General features: G+C 33.8%; 2 protein-coding genes and 1 non-coding gene across 15 annotated transcripts in view; 1 reads left to right on the forward strand and 2 right to left on the reverse strand.

Moving 5' to 3' along the window:
• Positions 1-27,001, reverse strand: part of Kiaa0586 (KIAA0586 ortholog) — a 162,236-nt gene that overhangs the window by 38,438 nt on the left and 96,797 nt on the right. For 12 of the 13 annotated variants that reach the window (XM_058584633.1, XM_058584627.1, XM_046461935.2 and 9 more), the window contains 8 exons: positions 24,622-24,821; positions 18,223-18,382; positions 16,693-16,921; positions 15,608-15,861; positions 14,701-14,777; positions 11,270-11,404; positions 8,962-9,139; positions 813-967 (listed from right to left, as the gene is read on the reverse strand). In XM_058584633.1, the coding sequence (XP_058440616.1) occupies positions 813-967; positions 8,962-9,139; positions 11,270-11,404; positions 14,701-14,777; positions 15,608-15,861; positions 16,693-16,921; positions 18,223-18,382; positions 24,622-24,821 (1,388 nt within the window). The remainder of the gene's footprint in view (positions 1-812; positions 968-8,961; positions 9,140-11,269; positions 11,405-14,700; positions 14,778-15,607; positions 15,862-16,692; positions 16,922-18,222; positions 18,383-24,621; positions 24,822-27,001) is intronic. The other variant, XM_058584631.1, reaches the window with a different exon arrangement.
• LOC124104848 (U4 spliceosomal RNA) lies at positions 19,010-19,148 on the reverse strand. The gene has a single exon (XR_006855534.1). It is a non-coding gene; the product is annotated as a U4 spliceosomal RNA (small nuclear RNA).
• Positions 19,477-21,125, forward strand: LOC124104821 (atrial natriuretic peptide receptor 3-like; the record flags this gene model as incomplete). The annotated part of the gene is made up of 1 exon (XM_046461955.2): positions 19,477-21,125. A coding segment is annotated over one exon (852 nt), but the record flags the coding sequence as incomplete, so codon positions are not given.

Genomic DNA, 27,001 nt, shown 5'->3' on the forward strand with positions numbered 1-27,001 from the left:
CCAATTTTTTAATTTGCTTTTTCATGGATAGTGCTTTGGGTACATATCTATTTTTTCCTTAATAATGATCACAAAATTTTTCCTTTATACATAAGTTATTAACAGACATTTATTCATAATTAACAAGTTTTTCCTGATCCTTGCTTGGTCACATGTAAGCAATACTGAACCCTATATAATGGTATGTTCTATAAATAATCTATTTTTGAAATTTTCTTCCTTAACACAATGAAATACTGCTCAAATAACATGCAATGAATATTTGCTGATACAAATCAATCCACAATAAGAAATAAACTGCCAATACATGAATTCAAAACTGTATTTAATAACATGAGCTTTTATGGATTACTGTCTTAGAGAAGGTAACCTTTTTTTTCAGTACACACAATTTCAAGGAACATTGGCTTCGATTATTATGAAATTTCATATTTTTTCATGAAATATATTTTGCAAATTTTCATGAAATAAACATCTATAGAGTACCCACTATGTACAAATTACTGAACTAGGTATGGAGATACAGGAATGTGAGTGATAATAGCTACTTAACTAGATGTCACATATCTATATCTATTATTTTTAATCTTTAACTTAAAGATAAGAAAATTTAGACTTAGAACAGGCTAAGTAATGTGTTCAAGGGCACAGCTAGATTTTGGCTGAGCTAAGATTTATATGCAGGCTTGAGTTAGCAAATAAGAGAGGCATGATTTGAACCCAACTGACTACAGAGATTGTTTTTGACAGTATGCAAAGATAATATTGTCACAATTCTCATTTTAAATAAAAAAATATTCTTAATTTGGTACCTGAGAAAAATCTTCAGCTGCCTCCTGTAAATTAACATCATTTTTTTGTGTTGTCAAAAGTGTTGTGGGAAGGACGAGGTTAGTATTTGGCTGCAACTCCAGCTCTCCCAAACTCATTGGACCATGACTAGCACATGAATCTTCATAAATACCACCTATTACCAAACATGTAAAACAAAAATTAAAAGTCAAATTTATCTTAGAAAAAGAACAAGTGATTGACTAAAACTACCAATATTTCTTACCTACTGAATTAGAAATAGCAGTGTACTTCAACCAAAACCACCTGGTTATCAAGAGTAAAACCAAAACTCAAAGACAATGCAAAAAATACCTGTGTTCAAACAAATGCATGGAATATTCTAAGTAAGGTTCCAATTAATAAGTCACCCATGCAGTTCCTCCTACTCCTCTCCTCACATACCAATTTCTAATATTCCTTCTTACCTTTCTATCACTAAGAGTTAATATAGTATTTTCTATCTAAAATGTAATCTTAAAGCAAAGGGCAATACCCCTTTTTTCAGTAAATGTTAATCTACTAACATACAAAAGTGACACAAAAGTAATAGTTTTTCTATCTGCCTACAGCTTGATAGATGTTCCTTCTCCTCCATTTTAATAAATTTTATAGAAATTTTGTTTTCAAATTCTGAAAATGATTTTTCTCCATGTGCTTGAAAGACAAAAGGCAATTTCTTGTCTAGAAAAAGCTTATATTTTTCTACAAATGATCAAGCTCCTTTTTCTCATCTAAATAGCGTCTCAATCAAAATGATAAAAAGAAGAAAATAAAGAGCAGAGTCTGATAATAATATCATTATAAACTTGTATTGCACTTTATACTCCAAGCACTTTCATATACATTATTTCATTTAATTTGAACTTCACAATCATTCTGTAAGATAGGCAGGCCAGAGACTGTCTTTCACTGATAAAGCTGTCTTTCACTGATAAAACTAAAGTTTATTGAAGTCTAAAACTCAGAAAGCTAGCAAGAGGCACAGAGGAATTAAAACCTACATCTTCCAACTTCTAATCACTGCTCTTTATTTCATGTTCTTCCTACAATATTTCTAAGAAACTTTCATTTTTTCTAATTAATAGCCACCTTTTAAATACTGCAATGTTTAATATACCTCATTTTTTTTAAAGAGAGAGACAGAGAGAGAGAGAGAGAGAGAGAGATTTTTTTTTAATATTTACGTTTTTTAGTTTTTTGGCGGACACAACATCTTTGTTTGTATGTGGTGCTGAGGATCGAACCCGGGCTGCACGCATGCCAGGCGAGCGTGCTACCGCTTGAGCCACATCCCCAGCCCTAATATACCTCATTTTAACCGACAGAAATAGACTTGAAAAGTCACACATAAACTAAATTGTTTTAAATGAAATAATACATTAAAGACACAATAAATATTTTCCACTTAAAGACAAATTGGAATTACACAAGTGACAATTTCCTAAGTATAGAAAATAATCATACTCTGATCTTTTATGTTAATCAAGATTTTAAAGGAGAATTTGAGTAAATGTAAAATGTGTCTGTTGAGTTTTATAGTATCAATTCATACAAAACAACTCATGAAAACTATGACCTCATTTTATTCTCTAGTATAAGATTAATTTAAATAATGATAATAATACCATAACTTAGAATAACCAATGTTCCTGGCCTTATATTTGCTTCTTTACATTCTGACACATCTTTTTCTATTCCTATGTCACTTGTCTAACATTTTCCTATGATTGTCAAAGAAACTGAGAAGAATTAGTACATATAATGTTGAAGGAGAAGACATTAAAAACTTATTTGCTGACAATATGGCATATACCTAGAAACTCTAGTGAGGAAAAAGAACTCTATTAAAATTCATAAAAGAACTTGGTAACATAACCGGTACTAGGTAAACATCCAAAAATGATTAGTTTTTATTTTTATTATACCGGTAAGTATTTAGAAATTGAAAAAAAAAATTCCTTACTATAGAACAAAAACTATAAAATAATTATTAAATTATAAAACAACCAAGAATAAAATATAATTACAAAATATTTAAATTATAAAAAAATAAAGGCTAAAATTTTAAAAGGCACAGAATCCATATGAGGAAAATTTATGAAATCTTATTGAAGGGCAAAATCTATTATTGAAAAATTTAAAATAAATCTCAGAAAATTAGAAAAAGATCTGAACAAATAGTAAGATATACTAAATTGTCAGTACTTCTAAAACATAAGTTAGTTTAATTCCAAATTTGGGTAATTTTTGGCTGGATAAAATCCTTTTGAATTTACATGGAAAAATAAGTATCTGGAAATTGTCAAGAAAGGTATGAAAATGAAAAAAAAAAAAAAAATGGAAGACCTGCCTTATCAGATAATAAAATATACCATAAAGTCAAAAGAGTTTAATCAATGGTTTAGATCATAAATAATCTTGAATTCTTACAGTAAATAATCCAGAAAAATACCCTTACATTTATGAGAATTTAATATGCAAACTGATATTTCAATTCAGTTAGAAAAAGATAGCTCAAATAATTGATGCTGATACAAATGGCTATTTATCTGAAAAAAAAAATCAAACTAGATTTTTCTTTCTTTCTTTATTTTTTTAATACCAGGAATTGAACCCAGGGGCTCTTAATCACTGAGCTACATCCCCAGACAAGGTCTCACTAAGCTGCTTAGGCCCTTGTTAAGTTGCTGAGGCTGGCTCTGAACTTACGATCCTCCTGCCTCAGCCTCCTGAGCCTCTGAGATTACAGGTGTGTGCCACTGTGCCCAGCTCCAATTGGATTTCTATCTTATAACATTTACAAAACAAATTCCAGATAAACTTTAACATAAATATATACTTAATAATTAAATACTGCACATACAAAAACCTAAAAAACTGCAGGTATAAGCTTGTGTTAGCAGAAACCTAACTAAACTATAAAAACAAAGTATAGGCTGGCATCCCTAATCCAGAATATCTGAAATCTAAAGTGCTCCAAAATCTCATACTTCTTAAGCACCAACATGACACAACAAATGGAATTTCTACACCTGACCTCATGTGACAGGTTTCAGTCAAAATGAAAATGCTTCTAAGGTCAGGCAAGGCCCAGGAGAATTACAAATTCAAGGTTAGGAGGCTGAGCAGGAGGACTGCAAGTTTAGGACCATCCTGGGCAATTTAGCAAGATCCTGTCTCAAAATAAAATGAAAAGGGCTAGGGGTGAAGCTAGCATGCATGAAGCTCTGGGTTCCATCCCCAACACCATGGGGAAAAGAAATGAAAAAAAAAATGCACTGAAAATATTGCACAAAATTATCTTCAGGCTATGTATATGAGGTGTGTATGAAGTATAAATTGTGTATTTAGACTGGGTCCTATCCTCAAGATATCTCATTATATAAATGCAAGTATTCTGAAATTTGGAAAAAAATCTGAAATCCAAAACACTTCTGATCTCAAGCATTTAAGGTAAGGGATATTTGAACTGCATAAAAGATAGACATATCAGTTGTATAAAAAATTTTATTATATGGCAAAAAAAATCATAAACAATGTCAATGTACAAAATATAAACCTGGAAAAAGATGTCTGTAATACAGATAATAGAAACAGATTTAAAAGTTACTAGGAAAATTTAGAACTTAACAAATGGGAAAAGAACTTAATAAGAGTAAATAAGGGGTTGTGGCTTATGGTAGATCGCTTGCCCAGCATGTATGAGGCACTAGGTTAGATCCTCAGCACCACATAAAAAAATAAATAAATAAAGGTATTGTGTCCATCTACAACTAAAAAATGCTTTAATAAAAAAAAAAAGATGGGCTGGGGATGTGGCTCAAGCAGTAGTGCACTTGCCTGACATGCGTGGGGCGCTGGGTTTGATCCTCAGCACCACATAAAAATAAAATAAAGATGTTGTGTCCACCAAAATCTAAAAATTAAATATTAAAAAACTCTCTCTCTCTCTTTAAAAAAAAAAAAAAAGAGTAAATACAAATGACTCGCCAGTAGTCAGATACATGTTTTTATCTGTCAAATGACAAAAGTTACAAACACAATTTCAGGAGGGAATTCAGGGAAAAGGCTCTAATAAATTGCCTATAAAAGTAAATTGGCTTTAACTTTTAAGAAAGCAACTTGGCATTATTTGTTTTTAACTTTTTAAAAACTTTTCTTTAGTTTTAGATAGACACAATACCTTCATTTATTTTTATGTGGTGCTGAAGATTGAACCCAGTGCCCCATACACGTAATTCTTGTGCTCTACCACTGAGCTACAACCCTAGCCCCTATTTTTAAATTAAAACTATATTTGCCCTTGGATCCAGTAATTACTTTTGGAAGCTATTCTATCAGTATAAAATGCAACAACTTACTAGATAAATGTTTGTGGACATTTATTCTAGAATTGTTAATAGCAGAGGAAAATAGTAATAAAGTAAATATTAATCAACAGAGAAATACTAAATAAATTACTTGAAATCTACATCCTGGAATTTTATATAATCATCGAGTTTAATTATAACAACTGACCTGGAGTAATCTATAGGGTTTCCTGGGGTAAACAAAATGCAGGCAAGTGAAAAATACTGGCTATATGTATTGTTTGTGTGTTTGTAGGTGCATGTGCACATATGTGCATACATAATTATGTGTGTAAGGAAAAAACCAGCAAAGTTACATACCAGATCTTAACATGGATCACTTAGGATAAGGCAGAACATGAGAAAGTTTGAGAAAATTGTGGGGAGAGGGTATGGAGGGCACCCAAAAAGTACATAATACCTTTCAAATTATATAACACCTATAAATTAACAGATATTTACTATGTACCATGTACTCTGTACCTTGCTAGATGACAGGGATACAACAGTAAACAAGATAGTTACTATCTTTATGTGAGGTTACAAACAGCATAAAAGTGACACTAGCCAACGTTAGAGGATTACTCAGAGTACCTATGACAGGTATCTAAACCAGGAATAAGGAGTCAGGAAAGAATTCCATGACAGCATAACAATGCTGAATTTGCTGTGTCACTTCTAAAAAGTATGCTCATTAAGTGTGGATGACTTTGCAGTGTTTTGAGCAACTGATAAAAAAATTTAAAAAAAAAAAGTGTGGATGACTTTTCATATGATGCAAGTCAGACCTTTGTAAGAGTGATACTTAAAGTATTACTTCATTGAAGTCAACATAATGTACAATAATTTGAAATCCCCACTTTCCTAAGGACCTTATTATACTGAGAAACGAACCAATACAGACTTTCAGAAAACACTAAACTCAGAAAACTAAGTTCACCTGAAATTACCAGTGCTCGCAACAGTTTTTTGCCTGGTTTGTCTAATAGATTATTTCACTAGTATAAAACCTGAAGGCACTTCAAATCCAACATGTATAAAACCCCACCATCCAATTTCACCCTGAGTCTGTCCCTCCTCCATGTTTCCACTCTTAAGATGAATGGGATGACCACCGAGTCAAGCATTTTGGTCTGAAACTTGGGTATTTCTTAAACATTCCATATCTTTTGCACCTTTCAAATTCAAATTAAGCTTTTTCCATCCTCCTTACTTATCTCTCAAATCTCCCTTTTCATATAACCTCACTGCTGAATAATGTCTCCCCAGGCTTATATTAACAGTCATTTAATCAGGCTCCTTGTCTCCAGTCTTAACCCTTCCAAATCCAACCTTCACACTGCACCTCTGATGATCTTGCTAAATAAAAGGCCATAATAAAATTATGTCATTCATTTACTTATAATTCTGTCCATTTGAAATTCTAAAATGCCAAACTCTAAGCCACTTTGCTACACTGCCATATATATGTGTGTGTATAAGCATATATATGTATATGCTCAATCATGCCACATTACCTAGTATTTTCCCAATTAAATCAAACAAATATTACAAATATATCTACTATTAAACATAAACTGTACTTATAGGTAATCTTCTGAGTGCTACCAGAGATATAAAGGACTAGATGGGCTACATTGTCATGGATTTTGTTCTATAATAATTTAACAGGAACCTAGCTCTTCTCAAGTACTCAGCAGCTCTAAATTGATCTGCGAGAGCCATCTAGTGTCAATCCTGTTTAATTGCAATCTGCACAATTACAATATAAATAAAACCACATTTTATGCTATTTGAAATAAACTTATTTGAAAGAATATAAAGCATCTTATTCCATCTTCTTTTCTCAGCGCGCTCTCTCTTTCCTTGCATATGCACAAAATGAGAACTAATGCCAATTTTTACATTTATTCCCATGGAAAATTCAGTCTTAACTTTCAATTCTGAATAATATAAGATGTTCACTCAATATAAAACTAACACTATAAATTCTCTATACCTGTGTTTTGTTTTTTTTTTTTTTTGTATTGGTTGTTCAAAACATTACAAAGCTCTTGACATAGCATATTTCATACATTAAATTCAAGTTGGTTATGAACTCCCAATTTTACCCCAAATACAGATTGCAGAATCACATCGGTTACACATCCACATTTTTACATAATGCCCTATTAGTAACTGTTGTATTCTGCTACCTTTCCTATCCTCTACTATCCCCCCTCCCCTCCCCTCCCATCTTCTCTCTCTACCCCATCTACTGTAATTCATTTCTCTCCTTGTTTATTTTCCCATTCCCCTCACAACCTCTTATATGTAATTTTTATACCTGTGTTTTTATAACCTCAGCCATTTCCTTTTCTGATTTCTGGAAAATCTGCATAGCAAAAGACATTTCTTTTTGCTTATGAGAATGCAGCAATAGGCATAGAAAAAAAAGTAATAAGAATATAGTCAAGCCTCATTTGCAAATTTACTCACTAAAATTTATTTGTATCTCCAAGATTAATATTCATAGTACCTATGGTGGTCATTTATGGACATGTGCAGGAGGAAAATCACACAGCACGCACTCACTCAGATGAAAGTGAACAGTGAACAGAGATTTTGCATTCTTATTTCATCTTTTATACTATAAACAAGTGACTTTGTGTGTGTGTGTGTGTGTGTGTACAATTTTTCTGCTTAAAATGGTCGCCTGGCCATTTTAAAAATACTAAAATACTGTCTAGTGTTCCTCAGCATAAAAAGGCTCTGATCCGCCTTGTGGAAAAAATACATGTGCTAGATAAGCATGCTTCGAGCATGAGTTATAATGCTGTTGGTTGTGAGTTCGATATTAGTCAATCAGCAATATATATTAGAACTGGGAATATAATTCAGTGGTAAAGTGCTTGCCTAGTATCAGGAGTATTTTTTTGTAGTACTGGGTTCAATACCCAGTACTACAGAAAAAAAAAAAAAGACACCCCTCTATATATTTAAGTACATATGTATATACACACACACACACACACACACATACATTAAATAAGATGGCTTCATAGAGAAACCAGGTTATATACTGATCAACTGACAATGTTGTGGTGAGAGGTTTACAGGAATCTAAGCCTAAATTTCTCCTAGGAGAATATTCACTATCTGATAGTAATGTTCGTGGCTACTATAGAATATAACTACCACAGATAATGAGAATTAACTCTCTATGCTAGTGATCAATATTCTATTTTAATATATCATGAGCTTTGTAAAGTTTTGAACAACCAATAAAAAAAATATTCTATTTTAGCCTTATTTCCAAAGTGTTAAAGCTGATCCTGTGTACACTGCCTCCTGATCTGAAAATCGCAGTTAATTTTTGCAGTATTATCTAATTGAACATGTCCTAAGTGATATCTATTATGTCAGTTTTGATGGGCTAGTTATATTTTTCTAGTATATATTAAAATAAATGCATCATTTAAATGCACATATATTACCAAAATTAACTCATGTGCCACCCAACAGTGCATGTACCAACACTGATACATGAATCACATTTGGGAAAACCTTGCTCTATATCCCATAGAAAAGTTACTACCTTTAACAAAAAAAATTTTTCAAGGCTTCATCTGAAAATAATTATACTTTTCTCAATTCAGATTTTTGGAACAGTTCTATAGATTATAATACAAAACAGAATATAGCATTCAGCATGGAAAGAGTTCAAAGAAAATTGAATAGGATAGAAACTGAATATTTTATTAGATGATCCAACAAGAAACAACATTTTGCTATATACCTGAAACTGTGTCAAATTGCTGAAAAAATGGCTTTGGATCACATGGCTGATCCACAGACTCTGCGTTAGCAACAGGCTGTTGCATAAACAGAGACTGTCCCTTCAGGACCTTTTCTGCTGCTGCTGTCAGCTTGGGCCTTTGTCCTTCACTGAGTTCACCGACACTGTGTTCCAAGTCCTTCAAAAGAAACAACTGTTAAAACCATAATATTAAAATCAAATCAAAACAGCAAATATTTGATAAATATCATGATCCATACTACTCACTTGCTTGGAAGGTACATTAGAAAATGATTTCTATGCCACATATACATTACATGGAAAATAAATTTTAAAAGGTAGTTTAGTAAAACATACAGTAGTAGGCTTTGTTTTGAATACCTTATTTTATACACACACACACACACACACACATATATATTAGTTGTAGATGGACACAATACCTTTATTTTATTTGTTTTTCATTTTTATGTGGTGCTGGGGATCAAACCCAGTGCCTCATGCATGCTAGGCAAGCATTCTACCACTGGCAAAAACCTCAGCTCCTGAATACCTTATTTTTTCTAAATATATATTTTAGTTGTAGTTGGACATAATATCTTTATTTTATTTATTTTTATGTGGGTGCTGAGAACTGAACCCAGCGCCTCACACATGCTAGGCAAGTGCTCTACGGCTCAGCCATGACCCCAGCCCTGAATACCTTGTTTTATAAGGTTAATCATTATGTTTTTCAACTTATAATTAAATAGCAATAAAATATAAGAAAAATTCTATTATAATTTAAAACAATAAGTACTGCCACACATTGTACATTGTTCATACAACTTAACATTTGAACCATAGAAAATCTCTCTCTCATTCTTCATAAAACAGAATTCTCTAAAGCTGTTAGTGTGAACTTTATAATTAAACAACTAATGAGGAAAACAATATCTTTTAAGTAGTATATAGATTATCTATATATAAATAATTATGGGTTTTGTAAGTACACAGATTTAAGACTATTTAAACCATATTTAATAAAGTTCTTTTCCCTATGAAAGTACGAAAATAAAAAAAGTACAAATGTGAAGCCAGTTGTGGTGGCACACACCTGTAATCCTAGTGACTCAGGAGGCTGAGGCAAGAAAATTGCAAGTTCAAACCCAGTCTCAGTCACTTAGTGAAGCCCTAAGCAACTTAGTGAGACCCTGTCACTAATAAAATATGAAAAAGGAAGGGCTGGGGACGTGGCTTGGTGGTTAAGCAAGTTCAATCCCTGGTACCCAAAAACAAACAAATAAAAAAAGTTTACTTCATATATATGACATATATATTTACTTCATATATATGACACGCTTGTCATATATATGAAGTAAATGGAAAGCTAAAAAAGATTGATGTATTTTTTCCGTATTAAAAGTTATATATCATATTCTGTATTAAAAATTAATACACTAGTACATTTTGTAACTTACAGATAATCTAATTAATTTAATAATCAAGAATAGAATAGGAATTCCAGCATCAAAATGCTCCCAGGATTCTCTTTCTTGCTTTTTTTTTTTTTTTTTTGGTGTGTATGTGTGGTGCTAAGAATGAAACCCAGGGTCTCACCCAAGCTAGGCAAATGGCAAGCACTCTACTACTGAACTATATCCCCAAATGCATGTTTCTTATTTTAAAGGGGCTTAATTTCAACCAACATCTTTGATGATTCTATTGACTATGAAATAAAATCTAAACCTATAAATTTAACATTCAGATTCTCTACAATTTTCCGAAATTTTATTCAAAACATCTGTATATCCTCCATTCCCTTAACCTGACTCATCTTTAGGAATACTAAGTGCCTCAACATCCTTTAAGTTGAAAAAATATTAATTTGTGAGGAATATATCCCTTGGAGACTCTTGGGCAATATTTGGAATAATGGCAGACATTTTCTTCAGAAACTAATTAGAAATATTTCACAGTAGCCATGTTACTGCTTAAAGGTAAAGGTCATGTACCATTCATCTTTATCTATTTCAAGGCTATGTGTGGCATATAGTAGATGCTCAGTAAAGGTCACAGAATGAAGGAGTGATACATAAATCATTTTAAAGAGCTTCAGTTTTTTTTAACTACAGAACAAAAGGAGTAGAAAAGATGTTCTAAATTCTCTCCAGTTATAAAACCCTACGTTCTATGACTTTAGGTTAAAGTTCCTATAACACTAACTTTTGAATAACTGAAATATTAACATGCCTTAATTAAAAGTGGGAATATTTTTATTTTTTCCCGATTTGTAGCTAACCAAGAAATAATTAAGATTAGATAATACCTCTGAGTGATAGACTGATTGCTGTGAAACTAATAATTCTTGATTTTGTTTAGTAAGGAGAGAAAAAATTGCATCTGCATGAAGCTTTTTATGGGGCATTCTAATCACCTGTCCTTCACTGGGAGGATCATCTTCCTGAAAGAAACATAAACACAATTAACACATCAAAAAACTTTATCAAACTGCATTTTTCTCAATTATGAATAACAAAAACTTAGCTATCAAATTACATCAATACTTTTTGGAAAAGAAGATAAACTCTTTATTTTCATTTAATTCTTTTTTAAAAAATATTTTTTGGGGGCTAGGTTGTGGCTCTGTGGTACAGCACTGCCTAGTATGTGTAAAGGCACTGGGTTCGATTCTCAGCACCACATATAAACAAATAAAGATCCATCAATAACTAATAAAAATATTTTTTAAAATAGATGGACACAATACCTTTATTTTATTAATTTATTTTTATGTGGTACTGAGATTTGAACCCAATGCCTCACAGTGCTAGGCAAGCACTCTACTATTGAGCCACAACCCCAGCCCCTCATTTAATTCTTATTTCCACCTGACTACAATAAAACACGTTTGCTTCAAACAAACAACACTATAATTTGGTAACAAACTGGAGACTTATTGTAAAAACATGAAAATCGGACCTCTGTGTCAAAACCACAAGGATTCACAATGTCTTATATATGTCATTAGGGTTTGGGCTCACGTGGTTTCCTGCTTCACCTTTATTCAGTGCACAAAGCAATGCCCCACTGAGGCAATGAGGACAAAGCACTGGAGTAATGCTGCAACTTAGACCTAAGGCAAAAATGGAAAATTGCAGAACATGCAACAGAATTCAGAGACCTTCAATGTCCTTTTGCCTTTGTGCCGACATCTGCCTCAGCTAGAGAGCAGGTATTGAAACCCGCACTGACATCCTGCCTTTGATACTTCACTGTACTTCAAAGTAGACCTGTTCCCAAATGAGGGATAGGTGGGCCTCAGATTCAGACAAACTGGATTCCCTCATAAATACAGGTATAAATCTCTGATTTTACATTCATTAAAAGTCATTTATTTAGTTCCTTTTAGTGAAATGAAGTTAATTCTGGATTATAAATGCATATCTTCCAGTTTTATATGGATAAATGTCTAATGGTACATGACTTCAAATTATTCTGGATTTTTCCAGATTATTCCTTTGCATTTGATTTTATTATGAATTTGTAGCATATCATTTCGGTATAGTAAAAATATCAAAATTAGAAATCAGTTTCAAATGTAGAAGAAGAAAGAAGTTACAATTTAGTCCTGGTTCAGTTAACTATTTACTTTATAGAACTTTAAATATACATTGGCTAAGAATGGATAAAAATGCTATAATGGCATATTAGTAGGCCAGATAAAGCTCCTCAGAAAATAAAGATATCTCATTTATGCCTTCTTCCTGTATTGTTTTATAAAAGTGATTACACTGTCTCTACAATGGACTCAATTACTTGTATTAAATAGTCACTCCTAGCTGGGTGCAGGGGCACACACCTGTAATCTCAGCAACTCAAGAAGCTGAGGAAGGAGGACTCAAAAGTTTGAGGCCAGGGGCTAGGGTTGTAGATCAGTGGTAGAGTGCCTGCCTCACACATGTGAGGCACGGGGTTCTATTCTCAGCACCACATAAAAATAAATAAATAAAATAAAGATATTGTGTCTATCTACAACTAAAAAAAAAAAAAAAAAGTTTAAGGTCAGACTCAGAAACATAGTGAGGTCATTTCTCAAAATCAAAAATTTTAAAGAAAGGGGCTGGGGTTGTGGCTCAAGTGGTGGTGCGCTCGCCTGGCATGCGTGGGGCACTGGGTTCAATTCTCAGCACCACATAAAAATAAAATAAAGATATTGTATCCACCTAAAACTAAAAAATAAACATTAGAAAAATAAAAATAAAAATAAAGGCTGGGGAAGTTGCTCAGTGCGTAGAGCACCCTTGGGTTCAATCCCCAGAACTGCCTACCCCAATCATTCCTAAAAAAATAATTTTCAAATAAAATCCTTTTTTTGTGTGTGATGCTGGGGATTGAACACAGGGCCTTGTGCTTGCAAGGCACGCAGTCTACCAACTGAGATATACCCCCAGATCTCAAATAAAATCTTATCAAAAATTTTCTTAATTATTTCCTTACTCCTTTGTGAAATTATATCTTGTAAACACATCAGTAATAATAACAATGCTTAGCAAAAAATATGGTAAATATAATTACCTTTCTTTGCTTAGGTGATTTGAAAATACATAAAAAGTAATTATTTCCATTTTTAACAGTTTCTTCAAAAAGAAAATTTCCAATATTATTTCGTATTTATATATTTTATTTATGTAAAAATATATAAATAATCCCTTTACCAAGGCATTGTTTAAATAGACTACAACACTTTAAAAAATGACATAGGGACTGGGCATGGTGGTGCATGCCTATAATCCCAGCAGCTTGGGAGGCTAAGGCGGGAGGATTTCGGGTTCAAAGTCAGCCTCAGCAAAATCAACTAAGCAACTCAGTGAGACTCTGTCTCTAAATAAAATACAAAATAGGGCTGGGGATGTGGCTCAGTGATCAAATGCCCCTAAGTTCTATCCCCAGTACCCCTTCCCCCCAAAAAGACATAGACCTGTGTGTGTGTGTGTGTGTGTGTGTGTGTACACTATCACTGTTTTTTGTTGTTGTTGTTTTGGGTTTTTTTGGTACCAGGGACTGAACTCAGGGGCCCTTGACCACAGAGCCACATCCCAGCCCTATTTTTTTAGTTTAGAGACAGGGTCTCACTGAGTTGCTTAGTGCCTCACAGTTGCTGAAGCTGGCTTTGAGCTTGCAATTCTGTCTCAGCCTCTCAAGCCACTGGGATTACAGGCGTGCACCACCACGCCCAGCATGTATTATGACATTTTAAAATGTTAATTTTTCCTTTTTTAGAGCTAGATAATGACTAGGAAGAATTAGTATCCCTAGATCCTATTTTAGTTTTTCTTTTTGTGTCATTAAATTTACATATTTATCAGCACAAATAATTATAATCACGATTAAGGAAAAAACAAATGTATTATAAGAGAGTTGATTGAAATAGGTAAGATTTTTCAGAAAATATTATAAATATTGTAAAGACAACACATCTAGGTGACACTTTGCATTGAGATAGATTTTATTACCTAATTATATTAACTGTATATTTTTTAACTACTGGGGCCACAGAGGTTAAAAACAACTTTTCATTCTCACAATTATGATAATGTTACATAATAAAATGTACAAAAACCCTACATTCCTTCATGGATAAGATTTTACTAAATTGTGTGCCTATAACTAAAATAATTGAGAAAAAATCTAATCAGTTGCAACAAGTTCATCAAGATATTCTTCCTGTCAGAATTCAATGTTATAAACATTCCTTACCATTTCAAGAGCATCTTGCAAAGTGCTAGATAAGCTATCATTTAGGTGTGTCAGATATATTTCTCCAGCTCCTAAAACTAGAAATTAAGATGTAACAGATTAGAAAAAAGAAGACATGAACATCAGTTTTTTAAACAATGCAATTTAAAACAAAGATAAGATTGCTGTTTCACCTGCAAGTTTGTCAGAAATTTAACAGAACTGTTAAGTAGCACTACAGATATGAAATTGAGAAATAGACTCTCCTATATATTAGTATAATTAAAAGCTGATTAAAATTAAAGTAGATTAATTTTTCCAGAGATGAATCTTTTTGTGTTGTTGATGTATTACTATTTTAAAGGTATCTACCCTGACTCAGCAATTCCATTTCTAGTCATGTAATCTATGGAAATTATTACATTAGTACACAAAGAAACACAAACACACACATTAAGGATGGTCATTAAAGAGTTGTGCACAGTCTGGAAACATTGAAAACAATTTATTACTAAGACACAATTTAAATAGACTGAACAACCACTTAAAAAACTGACAGAGACCTATGTGTGTTGATACTGTAAGATGCCTACAATGTATCATTATTAAGTTAAAAATTCAGGTTTCAGAATAATATGCATAGTTTCATCCCATTTTAAAGGTAAATGCACATACACATGTATGTATTTAGGTGTCTATATATGTACAAACAAAAGTATACTGGAAGGATATTAGTTCTAGACAGTAAGATTATAAGGAAGTTTTATTTTCTAAAATTAAAATCCAAAAGTTACTTATATAGAGAACCTATTCTTTCTAGTATACTATGCTAAATATTGAAAATTAAGTAAAAACACTTTAAAAAGCAAAGTTTTACTAAGGGACTTATCACAATCTACCAATGAAATCATTTAATACAGGAACTTACTCTTGGGAGCCAATTTTTGACCACAGCTAAATAAAACCTCTCCTTCAGAGATAGGTCTATCTAAAGTTTCTGTTTCAGTGACAGTAATGCTCAAAGTGCTCTCCAGTGTTGAGGAACCAGAACTTGGCATCTGTAAGGGAGAAGGAGCCTTGGTGCCTGCAGGAAATGGTGTAAGGGGAACTGGCTCTGGAGGCGCAGGCTGAGCAGGGAAATCCACACTCTCAGGTTCTTCATCTTTAGCTACAGACATTACACTAAGAAGATAAGGACATATTTTGAATTTATTAGGTCACTGAAGGCCTATATTCATTTTTATATAAAAAACAGATTCAAAGGTGCTGTGTCTCCTTTAGCATAGTATTTCTATAAACTATACTTTTATAATTAATAAGATTCATTCTTCTAAAATTGTTTTTATGCTTTAGTCATTGGCCATCTTGAAACCCCTTCTAGTCAAAAAACAAATCTACATGGGATAAATAACAACATAAGTTAAGTGATCATAGTAAATGATGGTCCATACTAGAGAGAAATCATTTTCTATTTTATTATGAGACAGATACTTTTATTAAAGTCTGTTTCCAACATTTTAAAAAAGAGGTGAAGATATAAGTAAATTGATAATTTGAAAAACTTAAAACTTATAAAACATCTTCCAAGTATAACGTGGTTTGTAAAGCTCTTCATCACCTCTATGTTTCACTGGGTCATACAAGTGAAACGTAAGTGGGAGTATACAGTTACTAAGAATGAATCCAGTCAGCCCTCCATATCCACAGGTTCCATGTCCAGGAGTCACCCAACCACAGACTGAAAATATTTTTTCAAAATATTTGAGTCTGTACTTTTTTGTGTGTGTCATTATTCCCTAAACAATACATTATAACAACATGGTACAAAGCATTTTCAATGAATTAGGTAATAATCTAGAGATGATGTAAAATGTATGTAGATTATACGTAAATACCTTGCTATTTCATATAAGGGACTTGAATATGTGTGAATTTTGGCATGAGGAGACGGGACCTAGAAATAGTCCCCAGTCCCCCTCCAATACAGAGGGATGACTATAAATTCTTACTTACATAGCCCTTGGGTGAACAAATCCTTCTAATAGAGAGTTAGGATTCTCCTCATCCAGTGGCAGGTCTCCATCCCCCCATGGCTTGGGAAGCTCTGGGCTTGATATCTTCAATTTATCAATGGAAATCTCTGACAAAGTTGGGGTAAGAGCAGCTGCAGCTGCTGGAGGAGGCGAAGGAGCAGGGGTAATTGCTGGAGTATTCACAAGTGTCATGGCAGGCATATCATGTCCTAAAGAGTTTTTTTTTAAAAAAAAAAAAAAAAGAAAGAAAGAAAGAAAGAAAAAGTTAAAAGTCAGTCAACAACTCCCATAAGACAATACGTTGCTTCAAATACCTTAACATTTTGGGATACAAATAGTGGCAATAGTAAAAACAATGACTATGGTGGTGACCATTAGCAAAAGAATTCCTAAATTAATAAAGTATAAAAAAAAAACTAGAAAAAAAATGGCATTTTTAACACTACCATATACTTAAAATAGTCTAAGTGTCTATTTCTTTATGTACTTTAAGAAGTGGTAATTCGGGCTAGGATTGTGGCTCAGAGGTAGAGCGCTTGCCTAGCATGGGTGGGACCCGGGTTCGATTCTCAGCACCACATAAAAATAAAGGCATTGTGTTGTGTCCATCTACACCTAAAAAAAGTAGTATTTTGGGGCTGGGACTATAGCTTAGTGGTAGAGCGCTTGCCTAGCATGTGTGAGGCCCTGGGTTCGATTCTCAGCACTGCATATAAATGAGTAAAACAAAGGTCCATCAACAACTAAAAATATATATATATATATATATATATATATATATTTTTTTTTTTTTTTTTAAAGAGGTGGTACTTTGGTTTGAATCTTTGTTCATGTGTTAGAAACTTAATCCACAAATTGATGTGGATATTTTGGAGTAGGCTAATTAGGGTTAGATGAAGATACGAAGGGGGAGACACATGATGTAATTAGTGGCTTTATAATAAGAAGAGAGACCAAGGCTCTCAGGCTCCTGCTTTTGCCATTATGTAATGCCTTCTGTCAGTATGATACAGCAAGAAGACCTTACCAGCCAGGTGCATTGTCATATGCCTATAATCACAGCAGTTTGGGAGGCTGAGGCAGGAGGATTGCAAATTCAAAGCCAGCCTCAGCAATTTAGCAAGGCCCTAAGCAACTTAGAAAAACCCTGTAACAAAATAAAAATTAAAGAAAAAAAGGGCTAGGGATATGGTTAGGTGCCCCTGGGTTCAATCCCAGATACAAAAAAAAAAAAAGAGCAACCCTCACCAAATGCAGCATCTCAATTTTGGACTTCCCAAAATTTAAATTTTAAAAAAATAAATTTCTTTTTTTAATAAATTATCTACTCTGTAGTAATTTAATATAAAACAGACAAGTGGCAACCAATTCCTTAATTTTTCTTATATGATAAATGATTTACTAAAACTTGGTAAGCAACAAGTATGTATAAAGCATCTAATAAAACATCATGAAATTTTAATTGCTACTTGCTAAAATTAAAACTGAATTATAGAAATAAGGTTTCTACCTTTTTCAGGAAATACGTCTTTTACAGAAAAAGCCCCATCATGATCTGAATCACAGGGAGAAGAATCTGGAGTTTTCACTAACACCCGGTCCTTAGGAGGTGATGAAGGTGAGCGAGGAGGAGTAGGCTGTGGAGTAGCCACAGGGGTACACACTCTTGCCTAAAATAAAGTAGTACAACAAGACAAATGGTTTATAATCACCCAAGTACTGCAAGCTCGTTCATAGACTATATCGAATTTAAATGGGGGGGGGGGAAGGGGGCGCAAAATAACAACAACAACAAAAAATAGGAGACTTAAATACCCTGGCTCTTCAGTATCTAGCTACCAGTATAAGGCTGGTCTACAGAAAGCCTCTACAATTGAAAAACCCTGCCTCTGAAACAGGCTTCCAAGAAAACTAAGGCACCCTATTTTAATGTAGAGATAAAGACTATCCATACAGTTGAAGATCAAAACCAACTATAAATTTGATGAGTAGGCCACGCAACAAAAAGGAAGCATTTTAACTGTCAAGATATCAAAAAAAAAAAAACACAAGCCCTTTGGCACAAAGAAACAGTATATAAAAAGGAACAGAAGGATTTAAAAAAGTGGGTGGGGAGAAATAATAATAGGGAGATAGAAATTACTAGGGGAATAAAAAGAGAACATTTTCATACTAATTTGTTGAATACATAATCAAATGGCTCAAAATTAAGGTAAAAAAGAATGACAGTGAAAATTAAGTCTCCTTCCTGTGTCCTTTTTATATAGTTCTATTCCTCAGAGTTATCAAATACTCTAGACTTAAGTCATTTCATATTTATTTATTTTATTGCCAATTCCAAGTTGTCAAAGCTGGTTATTGGGAAAAGTTTTCAATTAGCAATAATCATGCCTTGGATAAATCTCATTGGCTATGATACTACTGTTTTGCAAAGCTTCATTACATAGTCATATAAATTTATTTATGGAATAAAACTCCAGAAGTAGAGTTCTTGATTAAAGAGCTGTGTTTTTTATTTGAATAGTTATTTCACTAAATTTCCCTCTACAGAACTGTACATTTCATACTACCACCAGAAGGTACGAGAATGTCTATTTCCCCAAGGTTTGCCAAACAATAGCTTTATCAAACTTTTAGATTTTTGCCAATCTGATCAGTAAAATGGAACTTCAGTGATTTTTTTTCCCCTTATTATCAGTGAGGCTGACAGTCTTTTTACAAGAATATGGATGAGAAGAAGAAGAAATATCAAGGGCCTGAATAAACTGCTGAAAGAAGATTCCTGAGTTGCGTCTTCCTTGCGGGCAAGGGGTCGCGACAAGTGGTGCCAAGACCGGGGAACCAGAACTTTCAGCAGTCAGGGGTGGTGCACCGGTTAGTCCCAGGAGATGGCTCATGGAAGAGAGGAGACAAACACGACTTTGAGGCTAAGCAAGCATACTCATCCCTCCAAACAGTCACTCTACTGAGGACCGTGAAACCTGAGTTTGAGAAGTTTTCTATGGAGGTGAAAAGTTCTGTTGAGAAACAAGGGCTCAATGAGGAGGATTACGTGAACATGTTCGTTGAAGGATTCCATGATGCCATCCTCCTCTATGTCCTGGCTTTACATGAAGTACTCAGAGCTGGTTATAGCAAGAAGGATGGTGGGAAGATTATCCAGCAGACCTGGAACAGAACATTTGAAGGTATTGCTGGGCAGGTCTCCATAGATGCCAATGGAGATCGGTACGGGGACTTCTCTGTGATTGCCATGACGGACGTTGAAGCAGGGACCCAGGAGGTTATTGGCGACTACTTTGGAAAAGAGGGTCGTTTTGAAATGCGTCCTAATGTTAAATATCCTTGGGGCCCTTTGAAACTGCGAATAGATGAAACCAGAACTGTGGAGCATAGCAACGGCCCTCCTTGCAAATCGTGTGGCCTAGAAGAATCAGCAGTGACGGGAATTGTTGTGGGGGCCCTTCTTGGAGCTGGTTTGCTAATGGCCTTCTACTTTTTCAGGAAGAAATACAGAATAACCATTGAGAGGCGAAACCAGCAAGAAGAAAGTAACATTGGAAAACATCGAGAGTTGCGGGAAGATTCCATCAGATCCCATTTTTCAGTGGCTTAAAAGAAGCCTTCCTCCCCGCCCACCCCCTCTGCTTGAGATTCTTAAGCTGGGATGAAAGACATCCATGGAACAGAAGGGGTGTTCTTGAAGAATTCATTCTTTTAAGCAGTTAGTCATTTTGTCTTAAAATTTCTTTAGAAGCTCAGGAACTATTATTAATCACCATTGGCCTCCTAGCCTTTCATCTCATGACAAAGAAATATAAGGATATAACGTCACTCTGTTAAATGTTCATACTGCTTGGAGGGCATAGAATTAGACTTGTGTTTTTACAACCTGCTGTCTCCATATCTGGATGGTTTCTGGGGACATTTCACACAAGGATATAAAAATGTGGTTTTCTTAAATGAACTGTTTTGTAGCTAGAATAAAAACATTTTTATAAGTAGAATATTCTTGGAAAGAATTTAACACCCAATGAGAGGAAACTGTAATGAAAAAAAAATTCGAGGTTGGAAATACAGTGTCCGTCTCTCTGGAGCTGGAGGACAGGTTGTGGTGGAGCAGGGCTCTGTCTAACGTCTACATTCAGGTCTGACTTCATATCTCGAGAAAGGATCCTCCCTGTCTCTCTCAGTGTCTCATAAAAGCTACTCTGGAAAGTTGTAAATATTAGTGAGGTAGGAGGGTTTTTACAAGAAAAGCAAGTCTGAAATGTTTCTTTCTTTTTTATGTAAAAAAACCTATTTCACACTAACATTTTATTTTTAAGTATTTTAATCTTATATTTTGGTATTAGAAAAATGTGTCTATTTTTTCATTTTGAAGATTAAATTTCACTTATATTTAAAAAAAAAAAAAGAATATGGATGATTTATATTTCTTCAGTATTTGTGGACTCTTTGGTCATATTCTTTGCCCATTCTTAAAATAGATTATTTGTCTCTTTTCATTCTGAAAAAAACTTTATAAATTAGGATTAGCCTCTATTCTGTGAGTTGCAAATTAATATACAATTTAAAAATGAAGCATATGAGAAATTCTATAATATTGCATCATAATAGGCATATTCTTATTCTTTTTTTTTTTTTTTTTGGTACCAGGGATTGAACTCAGGGGCACTTAACCACTAAGTCACATCTCCAGCACCTTTTTTATACTTTATTTTGAGACAGGATCTTGCTGAGTAGGTTAGGGCTTCACTAAGTTGTTGAGGCTGGCTTTGAACTCTCAATCCTCTTGCCTCAGCCTTCCAACTTGCTTGGATTACAGGCATGCACAATTACTCCTGGCCATAATTGGCATATTCTTAACTTTCATTTTAGAATGAACAAAATATATTATGCCTTTCCCCTTCTTGACTACATAAACATATAGCATAAAAATACTGCTTTCAAATATGATGTCATTGGCTACTTTATCATAATGACAAGATCTAAAGGTATTCTAGTGACATAATAATGGATAATGATGATGATAAACTATTTTTGACTATTCCAAGTTCTATATACTAGATTAAGCTCTTTGCATATATCATCTAATTTAATCTGCCACAAAACCTTATATGAGAACTAAGAACTCACAGTATGATGAAGGCATCAATCGCTTGCAAATTAAATCAAAATTAGATTAATTTTCATAAAAATCCCAATGGGATTTTTTAATGATGAAAGACTGGGGGTGAAGCCCAGTGGTACAGCACTTGCCTAGCATGCATGAGGCTCTGGGTTCAATACCCAGCACTGCAAGCTCCCCCCGTGACAGAGAAAGAGAGAGAGAGAGAGAGAGAGAGAGAGATTGATTGATTTGTTATGGCACTTAGATTAAGTGTGGGGCTGGGGATTAAGCCCAGTTGGCAGAATGCTTGCCTCAAATGCAATCCCCAGCACCACACACAAAGTTGGGTGTGGTGGTATGCACCTGTAGTCACCAGGCTGAGGCAAGAAGATGGTAGGTGTTTGAGAGTTTGAGGACAGCCTAGGCAATATAGTAGAACCCCATTTCAAAAGAAAAAAAATGCCAAAAAACTCTTTTTAACATATATTTGAACAAACATATTAAATGGGTCCAAGGGTTAAAAAAAAATGGCAATTGTGAAGATAAAGAATAAATCATGTGGGAGGGCTTGCCTTACTAGATATTCAGTAAGCAGATTTTGGTTAAGTCACAGTCATTTAAACTCTATTCTATCTCTACTATACAGTAAGACTAAAGTATAGAGCTGAGGGGTCAAATCAGGTGTTATGAACTCCAAAGTCAATGCTTTTAAATTTTGTAACGTGCCTATTTACACATTGGGTTTTTTTTTTCCTAAGTTTTTTTTTCATTGAATCACCCTCATGAAAGCATATAGACTAAAAACAAACCAAAGTAATTGCCATAGAGAAAACTACAACCCTGACCACATCAACACTGTGTTCACTACCAAGGAGTTAATAAAGCACAGATTTGGGCAAATTTATACCACACCAATCCCTAAAAACATCAAATTATAACTTTATGTTTATGTACCAAATCGATGTTGCACCTATATATCTTTGTAATCAAAAGGCTCAGAAGTGACTAAGAGTTTTAAGCAGCTGGTAATGACAAGTAAATTTTGGATATAATTTTATAATGCTAAAAAAGCTTAAAAATTCCAACTAACACAATAAGGCAAATATACTTTCTTTTAAAGATAAAAACATCACTTCACATAATAACCTAAAGCAAAATGGCCTTCCTTGGCTATATCTTGAATTTTTTTAAGACAGACATTTCTGGAACAACTGGAGAAATCTGAATACAGTCTCCATATTCTATATAACATAGCAATGTTAAAGTTGGGAGTTATAAGAATGGTATTTTATTTATGTAACATATGTTATTTATGTAATATTTATTTTATTGGTTCTTTTTAGTTACATATGACAGTAAAATCCATTTGATATAATTATGTAAGCATGGAATATATCTTATTCTAATAATTAGGACTCCAGTCTTGTGGATGTACATAATGGTGAGATTCACTGTGGTGTATTCATACATAAACATATGTAAGTTATGTCAGATTCATTCCATTGTCTTTCCTTTTCCTATCCCTCCTCCCTTCCCTTCATTCCCCTTGTCTAATTCACTGAAGTTCTATTCTTCCCCTCCCCCCCTTATTGTGGGTTAGCATCCACATATCAGAGAAAACAATCAACCTCTGGTTTGGGGAGACTGGCTTATTTCACTTAGCATCCATTTACTGGCAAATGTCATAAAGTCATTCGTCTTTATGGCTGAGTAACACTCCATTGTACATACACATCACATTTTCTTTATCCATTTGTTGAAGGGCACCTAGGTTGGCTCCATAGCTTAGCTATTGGGAATTGTGCTGTTATAAACATTGATGTGCCAGTGTCACTGTAGTATGGTGATTTTAAATCCTTTGGATATATACCAAGGAGTGGGATAACAGGTTCAAATGGTGATTCCATTCCTAGTTTTTTGAGGAATCTCCATACTGCTCTCCAGAGTGGTTGCACCAATCTGCAGTGCCACCAATAATGTATGAATGTACCATTTCCCCCCATACTCGCTGACATTTATTGTTACTTGTACTCTTGATAACTGCCATTCTGACTGGAGTGAAATGATATCTCAGTGTAGTTTTAATTTGCATTTCTCTAATTGCTGGAGATGTTGGATATTTTTTCATATATTTGTTGACCATTTATATTTCTTCTTTTGAGAAGCATCCGTTTAGTTTCTTTGCCCATTTGTAATAAAGTACCTTATTTTTAGGTGATATTGCTGATGCATTTGAGGTAAAGTATCATGATGTCTAAAACTTTCAAATGTTTTTTATTTTTTATTTTTTTTCTTTTAAGAGAGAGGGAGAGAGGGAGGGGGGAGAGAGAGAGAGAGAGAATTTTAATATTTATTTTTTAATTATCGGGGGACACAACATCTTTGTTTGTACGGGTGCTGAGGATCGAACCTGGGCCGCATGCATGCCAAGCGAGCACGCTACTGCTTGAGCCTCATCCCCAGCCCCTCAAATGTTTTTTAAAGGATATAATTATGTAGAGTTATTTTTTAAGTGTGCCAAAATACTATCAATTGTGAAATATAGGTAAAGGGTTTATAAATGTCCATTGTATCATATTCTCAACTTTTTTCTAGATTTAAGTTTTCAAAATAAAATGCTAGGAAAAATATTACACTTTAGTCATAGCAACAAGAAATAAAATTTCTGCCATACACCATTATCTTATCTTATGCAGTTTAAAATTCATCTATTATTTAACCATTCTTTAATAATATATTAAAAAAAAAAAAAACTCCACAGAACTCTTTTAATCATAAAAGCAGAGGTACTCCTACCGGAAAACATGTTTCCTTTGATAAAACATCACCAGAAACACTTGTAGCCACAGGATCTTGCTTCTTTGTTTCTCTGTCACCCAGCAAGACAGCAATGGTCTCAGCCAGAGCTTCATTCACAAAATGGCTAATCATGTCCGAATTCACAGGAACCCCTGCATCAACAAAGAGCTGGAGAGCACCATAGCTTGTTCCTTCCACTAAAAAAATAAAAAAAAACTTTTGGAATAAGTGGCCAAGACACCATTTATAATCCAAAACTTAATTCCTAAAAGATTTTAGAGATGCATATATATTATGAGGAAGGGAGAAGAAGTAAAGGTGAAAATACAAACACACCTACTTACCAGGAAAGAAAGCAAGACAATAACTTAATGAAAATCTTCTCTCAATAAACCAAGAAGGAAAGGAAAACATATAGGTGAAAACCTAGTTATACTCTTCCCTGCCACTGCAGAATTTAATGATAAAAAGGACTTGCATTCTTATTAAATGTCCTCATCTGAAAACAAACTAACATTTCCAATTTTGACCAAAGCAAAAGGATGTAATAAGTGTGAGGCGAATTTTCCTTCATCTAGTTTCAGATACACCAGTTATCAACATTACAGGCTGGGGCTCCTCAAAAGTCTACAGCAGTTTAGGTACTTATTAGATGTTCTGTAGATATATTAATTTTCCAATGGGTTTTACTTTTCATTTACATGAATGTATTCAAAATTAAGTAAAGCTTTTCGAGACTTTACTGACCATGAAGTGGTATTTCTAAACAGTATAAATACATGAAGGATGATCTGTACAACCCAAAGGAGATGTGCTCTCTCCAAAGAGTATTCTTTTAGTAGTACAACAATGACAGCAATCTATGGGATTATTTACAGATGTCTTAGGATCACTTGCTGAGGGTAAAAAATAAAAATTTATAGTTTCCAAAAGCCAGGGCTATTTTTATATCAATAATCCAAAACTCATATTCAAAAAATCTCCCTTTTAATTTCTATAATCATTTGTTTGTTTGTTTGGCATGACCAAGAATCAGAATATCTATGTCATAAAGCCAAAAAAGTCCTCCTTAGACACTGGCAAAAAAAAAAAAAAGCAAATAAACACAGTTTTATAAAAAAAGAGAACAGGATATAAATACCAAATTTGGAAATCTTAAAGATTTTCATCCAGAGGCTGAGGTTGTGGCTCAGTGATAGAGTGCCTGCCTAGCATGTGTGAGGCACTGGGTTCGATCCTTAGCACCACATAAAATAATAAATAAAGGTATTGTGTCTATCTACAACTGAAAAAAGAAGAAGAAGAAAAGAAAAAAATTTTATCCAGGGAAATATCAATTTTCTTGTAACTTTGTTGATCATTTTTTTTCTTTCTTTAAAAAAATTAAATGATAAGAGAAAATCCGGGATACAGCAGTGTGGGAGACAGATGCGAGCTTTATTAAACAGGAAGAAGTAACCAAATGCAACAATAAAGAGTATGGAACTGAGATGCAGGTTTTGGCTGAGTCCTTGGGGCTGAGGAAGAGCAAAGAAAAGAGAATGAAACAAACAATAACCCGAAGGCTTTGAAAATTGGGTGCTGGGAAAAATCTGTGTAATCATTAACAGAAATAGAGAACAAAGAACAAGTCTAGGTAGAAAAATTACATGTACTTTGGATATGCCAAATTTGGGATGCCAATGGAGCATCAAGTAGAATATCCATCAATAGGCAAAACTCTAAGTTTACAGCCTAAATGCATGGCTTAAGAGTCATCAAATGACACAGGACAATGAAAGAGGAAACTGGAAAAATAGAAAAGGGGCAAGGCACACAAACTACTCAAGTAGCAGAAAATAAATGAAGAAATGAAGGTCTTAAAGCTGAAAAGATAACAATAGCATAAAGTTGTTATGTTAAAACCCAGGGAACATTTTAAGGATTAGAAGCAGGCAACAGTGTCCAGGCTAGAGCCATCTACTAGAATAAGGATTTGAAAGGGAGCAGCCTGTGAAAATTTTAAGAAATTTCTTAAAGGAGACTCCAGGAAACCAACCCATCAGGACTGAAGAAAAGGTGGACAATGAGAAAGTAAATGCAGACTCTAAGGATAGGATTTGGTCAGTTGAAGATCAGTCTATAAAAGGAGAACAGAAGGTTATTCTGAGACTGAAAAGAAGAAAGACAATACAGGTAATAATACAAAGAAATGTAAAATTTAAAAAAGCAACAAAGTTGGAAAATACTTTGTTTCAAAACTTATCATTAAATTACAATAATCAAGTATGTGGTATTGGTAAAAGACATGTAGATTCATGAAAGTTCACAAATGGATCTAGACATATAGCCAATTAATTTTCAATAAAGGTATTAAGGTAATTCAATAGCAAAAGGA

The sequence above is a fragment of the Marmota monax genome, unplaced genomic scaffold (genome assembly GCF_021218885.2).
Source record: "Marmota monax isolate L192 unplaced genomic scaffold, Marmota_monax_Labrador192_F-V1.1 WCK01_AAM20220418_F8-fsc00001, whole genome shotgun sequence".
NCBI lineage: Eukaryota > Metazoa > Chordata > Mammalia > Rodentia > Sciuridae > Marmota > Marmota monax.